The following is a 12,974-nucleotide window of genomic DNA, read 5'->3' on the forward strand; positions in this document are numbered from 1 at the left end:
ACAACTGGAGAATGCCCACATGCAGCTGTGAAGACTCACCACAGCCAAAGAAGTGAAATGAAACTGAAAAATAAGTCTTCAAAAAAGAAAACGATTCCATTCACAGTTGCACCAGAAAGAATAAAGGACACAGGAATAAATTTAACCCAACGGGAGGAGGAGTCAAGATGGCAGACTAGGGGAAGGCAGAATTCACGTCTCCTCACAAGCGCATCAAGGATATATCTACAAATGGAACAGTTCTCACAAAGCACCTGCTGAACACTAGTGGAAGATCCTGGACACCTAAAAGGACAAGAAAGGTTCCCATGCAACTGGGTAGGACAAAAGAAAGAAAAGAAAGAAAGAAAAGAGGAAATGGGAAGGGACCAGCACCCCTGGAGGGGAGCTGAGGCTGAGGAGAGGGTCCTGCAACTCAAAGAAGCGCCCTCCCAGTAGGGAAACCCACTGGGACAGAAAGGGACCTTTCATGATCAGAGGGGAACACAACTGATCTGTGGAAGGCAGAACAAAGTAAGAACTGTGCTCATGGTCCATGCTGCACCCCTGCACACCCCAGCCTGAGTTGTGTGTCTCCTGGTACAGAGCAGGGCTGGGTGCTGGAAAGTGGGGTTTGGAGAGCATACCCGGGGAGGGGACAGCTGTTGGCTGTGAAGCAACATCTCCTGGAGTAAGGAGCTCCACAAACTGGAAAGTTTGAGGGAAGAAGCCTGGGTCACCATAGGAGCAAGTGCCATTGTTGAGTGGCACACAAAGGGCAGAGCCCCCATTGCAAGGCCCTTTTCCACCCACCAGCCCCTTGCCTGTATGGGCATTTGGAGGGGCACCCATCTGAGCAGACCTTGTGAATTGATTTGGCAAATATAACTGTAGCCAAATGTTGGACTTGAAAGGCCTTGTGGCTTCCATTTTCACCATTGTGGAACACTGTCCTCAGACTGCCATGAGAAGAAGCCAGGTCCAGCCTGGAGGATAGAGGACACATGGGACAGAGACAAGTGCTCCACCTGAGGCCTCCTATACTAATGCCAGTGCTTGCGCCAAATATTTGACATACAGATGAAGCCATCTTACATTATCCTGTCCCAGGCAAACCACCAGATGACTACAGCCTCATGAGTAAACCCAAGATGAAACTAGCTGTCCTGCCCATCTACTCATAACCCAAATTGTTGCCTCACAGAACTTGTTGTTCGAAGGTGTTATGTTTATGGTGGTGTTACAGTGCAATAGATAGCAGATAGAACTCCACAAAACAGTCACATACTATTTTTTTTAAAAGGGAAGTGAACAATACAATTGACAGTAAAAGAGTTCTATAGGAATGTGCTTTTACGTGGCAAAGAGGCCCTGGATATTGAAAGTAAAAACTGTCACTCAGAAGTTAATGAGTTATCATATCATTACTCATTAAAAACATACATATTTCTCAATATTTCAAAGCTAAATTTGAAGAGAAATTTGTTTTTTTAAAAATATTAATATTATAATTTTACATTTATTTAAAATAAAAGAATTTCAAAATATTAACTTACCGTGGTTTTACTGTAATATCTTGAGGTAACTTCATACTGAACCTGATCTTTTATTTCTAATATTTTGGGGCCATATGATTCTACAACAATATATAGACCAATATTTTCTGAATAGACTATTTGAGCCCAGAGGGACAGGTTTTGTCCCTTGTCCAAAAAGTAAAAAAAACTAAAAATATCATTATGAAATGCCACGTAGGGGCACTTTTCTTTTGTCTTGAAAGTTATACTTTGTGCTTCCAGTTTTAAGGGATATTCTTCTGCATATATTTTGCCATTTTCAAAAACATATATGAGATACACATGACCAGATGGTTTAAAAGACATTAATGATTTTACTGTGCTATTTGTCCATAGATGTAGCTTTATTGCATCTTTGATTTTAATCTTGAAATAAAACATTACATTGTTTTCCATTTTTACCACAATATTTCCATAATAATCTGGAAAAAAAAAGAGGAAAATTTTTGTTACTCTAAGTTAACATAAATCCATGCTGACATGGACTGTAGCCGGCCAGGCTACTCTGTCCATGGGATTCTCCAGGCAAGAATGTTGGAATGGGTAGCCATTCCCTTCTCCAGGGGATCTTCACAGCCCAGGGATCGAACCTGGGTCTCCCACATTGCAGGTAGATTCTTTACCACCTGAGCCACCAGGGAAGCCCCTACTTAAGTGCACTATTAACCAAAATAATTTCTTTCGTAATGATATTTATATACTTTGAGAAAATCAAGGTGTGCAGACACAAACGCATAACTTTACATGATGTTTGAGAGCTGCTCTCCCACTTCATAGCAGAGCATGTTGTTTTTTCTGCATACCTTTCTTCTTGCATTCACTGTATGACTTTTATAATCACATTAACATACAAGAAAGAGCTTGAATTAGTGCATTAAATAATAATGAGGATGAGTATGACAGGAATGAATTTATTAGGAAGTACTGTGATATGGACCAAATTATGTCCCCTCAAAATGCCTGTGTTGAAGCCCTAACTCTCATTGTGACTGTATTTGAATGTAGAGGCTCTAACGAGGTAATTAAGGTTAAATGAGGTCAGAAGGATGGGGCCCTAATCCAATATGACTGATGTCTTTATCAGGGGAGGAAGATACACCAGAGATCTCTTTCTCTCTCTGCTGGCACAAAGAAAAAAGGCTATGTGAGGGCACAGTGAGAAAGTGGGCACTGTCTCTAAGCCGGTCAGAAACCAACCTTCGTGGCATCTTGATCTTGAACTTCTAGCCTCCAGAATTGTGAAAAAATAAGTTTCTATTCTTTAAGCCACCTGGTCTGTGATATTTTTTTATGGCAGCCATAGTGTGTGCATGCTTAGTCACTCAGTTGTGTCCACCTCTTTGTGACCCCATGGACTTTAGCTTGCCAGGCTCCTCTGTCCACGGAGTTTTCCAGGCAAGAATACTGAAGTGGGTTGCCATGTCCTCCTTCAGGGGATCTTCCTGGCCCAGGGAGCGAACCTGTGTCTCCAGCATCTCCTGCATTGGCAGGCAGGTTCTTTTTACCACTGAGCCACCTTAGGAAGCCCAGCAGCAATAGTAGGCTAATGCAGTTGGAATGAAGAAAATGTGGTAGTGAAGAAGCTAGCACCTTTTCAGGCTCGCTCTATAAATAATAATCAACTTTCTCCCCTTAATAGAGTATTATAACTAAGTTATAGACGTTCATAAAGAGTACATTTCTTAACCTCTTTGATCCTATAACCATATCTATAAAATGAACAGATGGACTAGTTGGTTTCATAGCTTTCTTTTCAGATACGACACTCTGTGTACAGCTCCCAGGATTATACTTTCTTTAATTTTCAAAAACAATACTTAGAAAGGACTAGTTGAAAGGAGAAAGGTGAATAAAAGAGTTAGGGAGATTCAGAGTGTTTTGTGCTTTTGCACCTTACGTTTGGAATCTAAATAATTAAATAACATTTTCACAAAATGCCATAAATTATATTCTAATCAAACTCAAATCAGAAATGCTGTTTTTTAGGATCAGAATATTATAGTAAGTGTCAACATACTCCTATTTTCCTATCACACCGCTCATTAAAACACTATTAAGTGAATTTTGGATTAAACATGAAGTTAAGATGAAAATTAGAAATTATTTTTTAAAATAATGAGAATAAGAACACTGTATATAAAAGTTTGTATAATTTTTATATAACACTCTATATAAAAGAATCATTAATGATAAAAGCAGAAGTTAAGGAATTAAATAAAAAAGGATGTAGAGTTGATAAATAAAGCAGTTCTTTTCAAAGGAAAGGAAAACAAAACCCAAAAAACCTCTAAAAATAATAAATATCTTGCAAACTAGCAAGTGGGGACATAAACAATATTATATATGAACAAGAGAATATAAATACAGATATGTAACAAACTTGAACATTAAAATGTGAAGTCTTTGCCAACAAACATCTAAAACTGACTGAAGAAGAGATGAAAAAATTTAATAGACCAATTAAAGAAAATAAAAATAATGAAGACATATAACATTCCTGATTGGGAATCTATGGCAAATATGCAATCGTCTATTCATTACATATTTATTGAATGCTCAACTATAGCTACACACCACTCTAGATAGTTGGGAGGACACATTAGTAAGAAAATAAAAGATTTTTTTCCTTTGTAGCTTACATTCCTTTAGGGAAGGCAACCAATAAACATAAAATAAGTAAATTATATAGTGTGTTAGGGGCATTCCTGGTGACTTAGTGGCAAAGAATCCATCTGCCAATGCAAAGGATGTGAATTCAACCCCTGGGTAGGGAAGATCCCCTGGAGAAGGAAATGGCAACCCACTCCAGTATTCTTGCTTGAGAAATCTCATAAACAGAGGAGCCTGGTGGGCTACAGTTCATAGTGTCGCAAAGAGTTGGACACACACACTTGGTGACTAAACACACACACTTAGTGTGTTAGGTGATTAAAGCTGCAGTGATCAAAACAATATAGATCTTGTGAAGACAGATGAGTGGGAGGGAATAGCCTAAAACTGAACTCGCTTAACATGAGGAATAAATACATGCTAAAATTGGCATTTCAGATCTGTGGGGCAAGCTTTGCTTAACAGAAGACTGATCTGAAGGCAATGCCAGGTTTCAGAGGAAAAATAAATAAAATTAGGTTTCTAACTTATACCAAATACTATAGATGAATTAAAGATTGAAACATAAGAATTATAATGTTAAACTAGTTTTAAAATATTTAAAAATTTTATTTTAGGATTTATTTGACTGCCTCGGGTCTTAGTTGCACATGGGATTTTCATTGAATCACAGAGGATCTTCCGTTGTGGTGCACGGACTCTCCATTTGCAGTGCATGGACCCTCTAGCTGTGGTGCATGTGGGATCCCAGTTTCCCAACCAGGGATCGAACCTGTGTCCCTGCACTGTAAGGCAGATTCTTAACCACTGGATCACCAGGGAACTCCCAAAGTTAAATTATTAACGGAAAATATATGACAATATTTCTAACAATTGGAAAGTCCTTTCATATTATGACATTATCAGAGAAGTCACACATAAAAAAATACTTGGACTTTAGCCTGAATTAAGTAGAAGAGTTATGTTGATATCAAAGTGAAGAATATTCTTGGCAGTAGGTATCCAAGAAATAGCAAAGAGGCCAGTCTGGTTCGGTAACAGTGAACAAAGAGTCAAGTGATAGAGACCACATCAGAGTCTAGGGCCAGATCTCATACTGTGTTTCAGGTTATGCTAAAGGTTTTACATTGTATTCTGAGCGATATAAGAAGCCAAGTGAGGGTTTTAAGCAGAGGAATATGATTTTGCATATATTTTCAAAGGCTCACTCTGGCTGCTAGGTGTACCCTAACCTGGTTGATGATAGGGACACATGGATAAAAGATGAGAGACCACTGAAAAAACTCTTATACTTATGGGCTAGAGAGGATAGGGTCTTGGACTGGAGTGGGAATGGTGCAAAAAGGCTAGGTTTTAGATATACTTTTTACACATAGCCAGCAGGATTTGATAATGGCTTGCTATGAGATGTAAAAGGGGAGAATTCAAGGATGAGGTCAAGGTTTGTGGTTGGAAGAAATGAAGAGCTGTTTATTTGATAAGGGATGACAAGGGAAGAAGCAGGCTGCAGTGTGGGTGAGGGACTCAAGGATTCAGTTTTGGATATGTTAGTCTGAGATGCCCACTAGTCATCTGAGTGAAAGTATCAAGAGGTAGTAAGAAATAGCAGTTTGGAGTTCAGGCTAGGGATCATGGCTGGAGGGCAAAGAATCAGTGTAAACAGAGTTCAGACTTCTCCATTTAGGTATTAAGAAGATGAGAATGGAAGAGGCTGCGGCTGGTGAAGTAGGAGCAAAATCAAAATACCCTCAAAAGTCTTTTGGGAAAAGGTGTTTCAGGAAAAAGGCCATGTTGAATTGTTTCAAATGCTGCTGCCAGATCACAAAAGATGACTGGAAATTGGCCATTGGATTAACAAATTTATTTATTTTTGGCTGTGCTGGGTCCTCGTCGCTGTGCTGACTTTTCTTTAGCTGTGGAGAGCAGGAGCTGCTCTAGTTGTGGTGTGTGCGTTTCTCATGATGCGGATCCTCTCGTGGAGCACGGGTTCTAAGGCATGCAGGTTTCAGTAATTACGGCTCCCAGGCTCTAGAGAACAGGTGCAATAGTGGCGCATACAGGCTTAGTTGCTCCGAGGCATGTGGGATCCTTCCTGATTAGGGATAGAACCCGTGTCTCCTGCATTGACCAGTGGATTCTTTACCCCTGAACCACCAGGGAAGCCCAAGAATAACTACTATTAGTTAAAGGCTTACCACTTGCTAAGTATTATTCTAAGCATTTTATATACAATCCCTTATCTAGTCAATGTGACAGTCCTATTAATATATTTTAGATTAGAAAACTGAGGTTTGGAAACGTTAAATGACATTTTTATAGACTTGAAAACAGATGGGATTAACTCTACAACACCTGTTATAGAATTCAGTTTCATTGAATTGTGTTCCCTCAAAAAAGTTATGTTGAACTTCTAACTCCAAATGCTGCTTCAGAACATGACTATATTTGGAAACAGAGTCATTACAGATGTAATTAGTTAAGATGAGATCATTCTGGGCTACGGTTGGCCCTGGTGTCCTTATAACAAGATAGTGTATGGAGACAGGAAGAATGCTATGTGATGCCGCAGGCAGTGACTGGAATGTTGCAGCTGCAGGGAAGGAATGGCAAGGTTTGCCAGCAAGTCACAGAAGCTAAGAAAGATTCCTCCAGATTTCAGAGGCAGTATGGCCCTGCCAACACTTTAAATGTGGAATTCTAGCCTCTCAAACTGAGAAAATAAATTTCTGAGGCTTTAAGTTTGTACCAGTTCGTGGTACTTTTGTTATGGGAGCCCTAAGTCCTAGGAAGTGAATATAACCACACATCACCTCCTACACTGAAAACACATAGATAAGTTGCATGTGTATCTGCTGACTGATCAGAATGAACCTCTGAAAAAAGAACCTGAGTTTGCCATTTTGCTTTATGAGATCCTGAAAAAAAAGTCAAAGTGTTAGTCTCTCAGTCATGTCCGACTCTTTTCGACCCCATGGACTGTAGCCCACGAGACTCTTCTGTATATGGAATTCTCCAGGCAAGAATATCACAGTGGGCAGCCTGCATTGCAGGCAGATTCTTTACCATCTGAGCCACCAGGGAAGTCCCTTATGAGATCCTAGTTAGCATTAAGATAATTTTAAAGATAACCATTTTTAGATGGTAAAACATCTAAACATCTTTACCAAAAACACCATATATTAATGCATTAAAATTGTACATCTTCATAAGGAAGATATCTATGAATTCTAGAATAATTTTTGCAGATTGAAGATAACTTACCCATAAGAACATTATGAATAATGCTGTTTTGTGATAACCTTGATAGATTTCCAAATTCTGTAGTTGTTTGTATAACTCCAGTATCTCTGAAATTATGGTAATAATAGTAGATCCTATGTTTGTCCCATAGTAATAATTCTGGCATTGCTGAATATAAGAAATAGGGAATTAAAAAAGTGTCTATAGTGACATCTAATGCAAAGTCTTGGAATACCCATTGTATTGTATCTTCATTGTATATCACTAGGTAAATTGTTTTGGAGGTGTTACATATAATGCAGTAATTTAATAACAAGGCAAGTTCCAAAGGGTGTCCTGTATACTCAACATTGTGTACAGTCAGAGTAGCAGTTGGTGACATCTTTAGACGTCCTTTTAGTTTTTCAGTAGTTAATATTTTAACAAATTTAAGAAAAGCATATCCAAGATAAACTTCATTTTCTGTCCAGATTGCCATGTAGCTTCTTCTTTCTTTATCCTGTGACAAAATAGAAAACAATTAGAATACCTTTGATTTTAGAGAGGGTGCTAACAATTCCTGTCTTCTATTTTGCAACATTTAAAAATAAAACACAGTAACTACCTACTAAGGTTTAATTTGTACTGTATTTCTGAACAATATTTCAGACATAGAAGTTACACTGAAATCTATTACACATAGGTATAAAAATAAATTATTCCAATAATTTTATTCTTTTGTATATCAATAGAAATAATTAATTTAAATTCCCTTTTAAATCCTCAAAGAGCATTAGCCTTCTCTTTTCTTATGTATTTATCTACTCTGACCAAGAGTGTCCCTTAGACTTTGATGTTTACTAAGGTCAAGAAATAAGGATATTTCAAACGTTATTTTTGGAATTCCAACTTCCTTTGCTAAAGAGAAGAGAGAACTTAAAACCTGAGACAAATCAGTACTACCCTTTGATGGACACTGTAAGAGGGGAAAACCACCCAGAGTTGCTATGTGTGAGATTCAGTGGGTGTAATTTCATTTAGGGAGCCAAGTACCCCCTTTCCCCTGTCTCCCCTCCCCCAACTGGTTCTAATTTTTAAAGATTTTTACTTAAAATGGAAGTTCTATGTCCATGACAATCAACAGAGTCTTTTGTGCATATCTTGTCTCCCCCAATAAAGAAATTTGTACATTTATTTAATGTACAAATATTTAGTCTATACTCAAACAGTATGTAGAAAGAAATCGAACTGATAATAAAAAAAAAGAGAGAGAGAGAGAGACCATTTGGGGTAAAAAGACATTTTACCAAATGAAGATCCAATTTAAAACCTAGAACTTCTGTTGCTGAAAATGAGTGCAAAACAATTCTCAAGAAGGAAATAGATTAGAAGCAAAATGATGAGCCTTTTATAGAAAAGACTCAGTTATTCTCACTATTCTTGGCAGAGGGAGGGGAATGGGAATTGGTCATAAACATAATAGATGGGAACTCCAGTGAGCCCCAGCCATGTAATGAGATTATACCTGCCCAAAACTCTTTCCTATAGATCTTCACTTGGGTATAGTAAGCCAAGGTCTTGGGGCAAGGCAGGAAAGTGGAGCAATCCCTCTGATGCATTCATGGCCTCTCCCAAATATAAAGCAGTAACCTTCTAAGGACAGGGAGGGGACAGGCACCAGGGCAACAAAGTTGAAAGACATCTGTCAGCATTCTGGATGCTCCGTTACCATATACAGGAAGTGGATAAGAGAGCTAAGACAAGCTCTCCTTCTGAGATACACATGGTCTTCACTGAGAGTAAAAAGCAGTCTTCACGCAAGGATTAGGGGGCAGGGAAGCAGAAGAGAGAGAAATCTCCTAAGGCAAGAAAATCCTGGGGCTGATGAGAAAGGAAAGAGAAATCCTCAGTGATTAAAAAAACAAACAAACAAAGGTTGGCAGCAGAGACAGCTCTCTTAGGATTTGGAAAGCTGGTGACTCAGTTACAAAGTATGAAGAGATCTCTGGAATCTCGTCAGTGCTAAGACTCCAGGCACAGCAAAAAAGAAAACTGCTATGATGAAACACCGAAAATCTAGTGGAAAGACAAGCAAGAATGCAGAGATGGGGAATTACAGCTAAGATATGTAGATGATTAAAAAAACAAACAAACAAACAGAATAGGGGACTTCCCTGGTGGTTCAGTGCTTAAGAATCCACTTGCCAATGCAAGGCACATAGATCCTGTCCCTGGCTCGGGAAGATCCCACATGCTGCAGAGCAACTAAGCCTGTGTGCCACAACTACTGAGCCTGCGTGCTGCAACTACTGAAGCCCACATACCTAGAGCTGTGCTCTGCATCAACAGAAGCCACTTCAATGAGAAGCTTGAGCTCTGCAAATACAGAGTAGCCCCTGCTCACCACAACTAGAGAAAGCCCACATGCAGCAACTAAGACCCAGTGCAGCCAAAAATAAATTTAAAAGAAAAAAACAGAACAGAAATTGTAGAAATTAAAGATACGATACCAGGAATAAAGAAATTACTAGATGGATTTAAGAGTTAACTGAGAATAGCAAGAGTAAAAGAGCAGTGACTTTGATGACAGGTTAATAGCATGTATCCTAACTGAAACACAAAGAAAAAAAATCAGGACATCTGCCCATATTAAACAGTCTCATATATATGTTTCTGGAATCCTAGAAGAGGAAAAAGAGACTGGTGCAGAAGAAGTGTTTGAAGAAATAATGCTTAAGAACATCCAAAAATTAAAGAAAGACATAATCCCAGAAATCCAAGAAGCTCAACTGAACCTCAAACAGGATAAATACAAAGGAAATTACACATAAGCTCATAATAAAAATGCTGAAAACCAAAGATAAAATGAAGGATTTAAACAAGTAATAAAGACACATTATGTACTTGAGAACGACTGGAATAATGGCTCACTTCTTAACAAAAATGATGAAAGCCATAAGATAACCAAATGTCTTTGTAAATTGCTTTAAAAACAACTGAAAAACAACAAAACCTACCTATCATTATATAATTCTGTATTTGGTGGAAATGAAGGCAAAAATAAAGACACTTTCTGTTCTGTTCTGTTCTGTTCAGTCGCTAAGTCGTGTCTGACTCTTTGTGACCCCCTGGGCGGCAGCATGCCAGGCTTCCCTGTCCTTCACCATCTCTTGGAGTTTACTCCAATTCATGTCCATTGAGTCGGCGATGCCATCCAACCATCTCATCCTCTGTTGTCCCCTTCTCTTCCTGATTTCAATCTTTCTCAGCATCAGGGTCTTTTCCAATGAGTCAGCTCTTCGCATCAGGTGGCCAAAGTATTGGAGTTTCAGCTTCAGTATCAGTCCTTTCAATGAATATTCAGGACTGATCTCCTTTAGGATGGACTGGCTGGATCTCCTTGCAGTCCGAGGGGCTCTCAAGAGTCTTCTCCAACACCATAGTTCAAAAGCATCAATTCTTTGGAGCTCAACTTTCTTTATAGTCCAATTCTCACATCCATACACAACTACTGGAAAAACCATAGCCTTGATTATATAGACCTTTGTTGGCATAGTAATGTCTCTGCTTTTTAATATGCTGTCTAGGTTGGCCATAACTTTTCTTCCAAGGAGTAAACGTCTTTTAATTTCATGGCTGCAATCACCATCTGCAGTGATTTTGGAGCCCCCAAAAATAAAGTCTGATACTGTTTCCCCATCTATTTCCCATGAAGTGATGGGACCAGATGCCATGATCTTAGCTTTCTGAATGATAAGCTTTAAGCCAACTTTTTCACTCTCCTCTTTCCCCTTCATCAAGAGGCTTTTTAGTTCCTCTTCACTTTCTGCCATCAGGGTGGTGTCATCTACATATCTGAGGTTATTGATATTTCTCCTGGCAATCTTGATTCCAACTTGTGCTTCTTCCAGTCCAGCATTTCACATGATGTACTCTGCATATAAGTTAAATAAGCAGAGTAACAATATACAGCCTTGACATACTGCGTTCCCTATTTGGATGCAGTCTGTTGTTCCATGTCCAGTTCTAACTGTTGCTTCCTGACCCGCACACAGATTTCTCAAGAGGCATGTCAGGTGGTCTGGTATTCCCATCTCTTGAAGAATTTTCCAGTTTGTAAAGGCTTTGGCATAGTCAACAAAGCAGAAATAGATGTTTTTCTGGAACTCTCTTTTTTGATGATCCAACAGATATTGGCAATTTGATCTCTGGTCCCTCTGCCTTTTCTAAAACCAGCTTGAACATCTGAAAGTTCACAGTTCACATATTGTTGAAGCCTGGCTTGGAGAATTTTGAGCATTACTTTACTAGCGTGTGAGATGAGTGCAATTGTAAGGTAGTTTGAGCATTCTTTGGCATTGTCTTTCTTTGGGATTGGAATGAAAACTGACCTTTTACAGTCCTATGGCCACTGCTGAGTTTCCCCAATTTGTTGGCATATTGAGTGCAGCACTTTCACAGCATCATCTTTTAGGATTTGAAATAGCTCAACTGAAATTCCATCACCTCCACTAGCTTTGTTTGTAGTGATGCTTCCTAAGGCCCACTTGATGTCACATTTTAGGATGTCTGGTTCTAGGTGAATGATCACACCATCATGATTATCTGGGTCCTGAAGATCTTTTTGTATAATTCTTCTGTGTATTCTTGCCACCTCTTCTTAATATCTTCTGCTTCTGTTAGGTCCAGACCATTTCTGTCCTTTATTGTGCCCATCTTTGCATGAAATATTTCCTTCGTGTCTCTAACTTTCTTGAAGAGATGTCTAGTCTTTGCCATTCCATTATTTTCCTCCATTTCTTTGCATTTATCACTGAGGCAGGCTTTCTTATCTCTCCTTGCTGTTCTTTGGAACTCTGAATTTAGATGGGTATATCTTTCCTTTTCTCCTTTGCCTTTCACTCCGCTTCTTTCCACAGGTGTTTGTAAGCCTCCTCAGACAGCCATTTTGCGTTTTTGCATTTATTTTTCTTAAGGATGGACTTGATTGCTGGCTCCTGTAGAATGTCATGAACCTCCATCCATAGTTCTTCAGGCACTCTGTCTATCAGATCTAGTCCTTTGAATCTATTTGTCACTTCCACTGTATGATCATAAGGGATTTGATTTAGGTCATACCTGAATGGTCTAGTGGTTTTCCTTACTTTCTTCAATTTAAGCCTGAATTTGGCAATAAGGAGTTCATGATCTGAGCCACAGTCAGCTCCTGGTCTAGTTTTTGCTGACTGTATAGAGCTTCTCCATCTTTGGCTGCAAAGAATATAATCAATCTGATTTCATTGTTGACCATCTGGTGATGTCCATGTGTAGAGTCTTCTCTTATGTTGTTGGAAGAGGCTGTTTGCGATGATCAGTGCATTCTTTTGGCAAAACTCTATGAGCCTTTGCCCTACTTCATTCTGTACTCCAAGGCCAAATGTGCCTGTTACTCCAGGTATTTCTTGATGCGTACTTTTGCATTCCAGTCCCTCGTAAGGAAAAGGATATCTTTTTTGGTGTTAGTTCTAGAAGGTCTTGTAGGTCTTCATAGAACCATTCAACTTCAGCTTCTTCAGCATTACTGGTCAGGGCATAGACTTGGATTACTGT

At 39.0% G+C, this 12,974-nt stretch overlaps 1 protein-coding gene across 1 annotated transcript in view; it reads right to left on the reverse strand.

Annotated features, from left to right (window-relative positions):
- Positions 1-12,974, reverse strand: part of CATSPERE (catsper channel auxiliary subunit epsilon) — a 151,369-nt gene that overhangs the window by 59,782 nt on the left and 78,613 nt on the right. Inside the window, exons 10-11 of the mRNA XM_027976114.3 lie at positions 7,428-7,905; positions 1,536-1,978 (exon numbers count right to left, since the gene is read on the reverse strand). Of these exons, the coding sequence (XP_027831915.2) occupies positions 1,536-1,978; positions 7,428-7,905 (921 nt within the window). The remainder of the gene's footprint in view (positions 1-1,535; positions 1,979-7,427; positions 7,906-12,974) is intronic.

The sequence above is a fragment of the Ovis aries genome, chromosome 12 (genome assembly GCF_016772045.2).
Source record: "Ovis aries strain OAR_USU_Benz2616 breed Rambouillet chromosome 12, ARS-UI_Ramb_v3.0, whole genome shotgun sequence".
Classification (NCBI taxonomy): domain Eukaryota; kingdom Metazoa; phylum Chordata; class Mammalia; order Artiodactyla; family Bovidae; genus Ovis; species Ovis aries.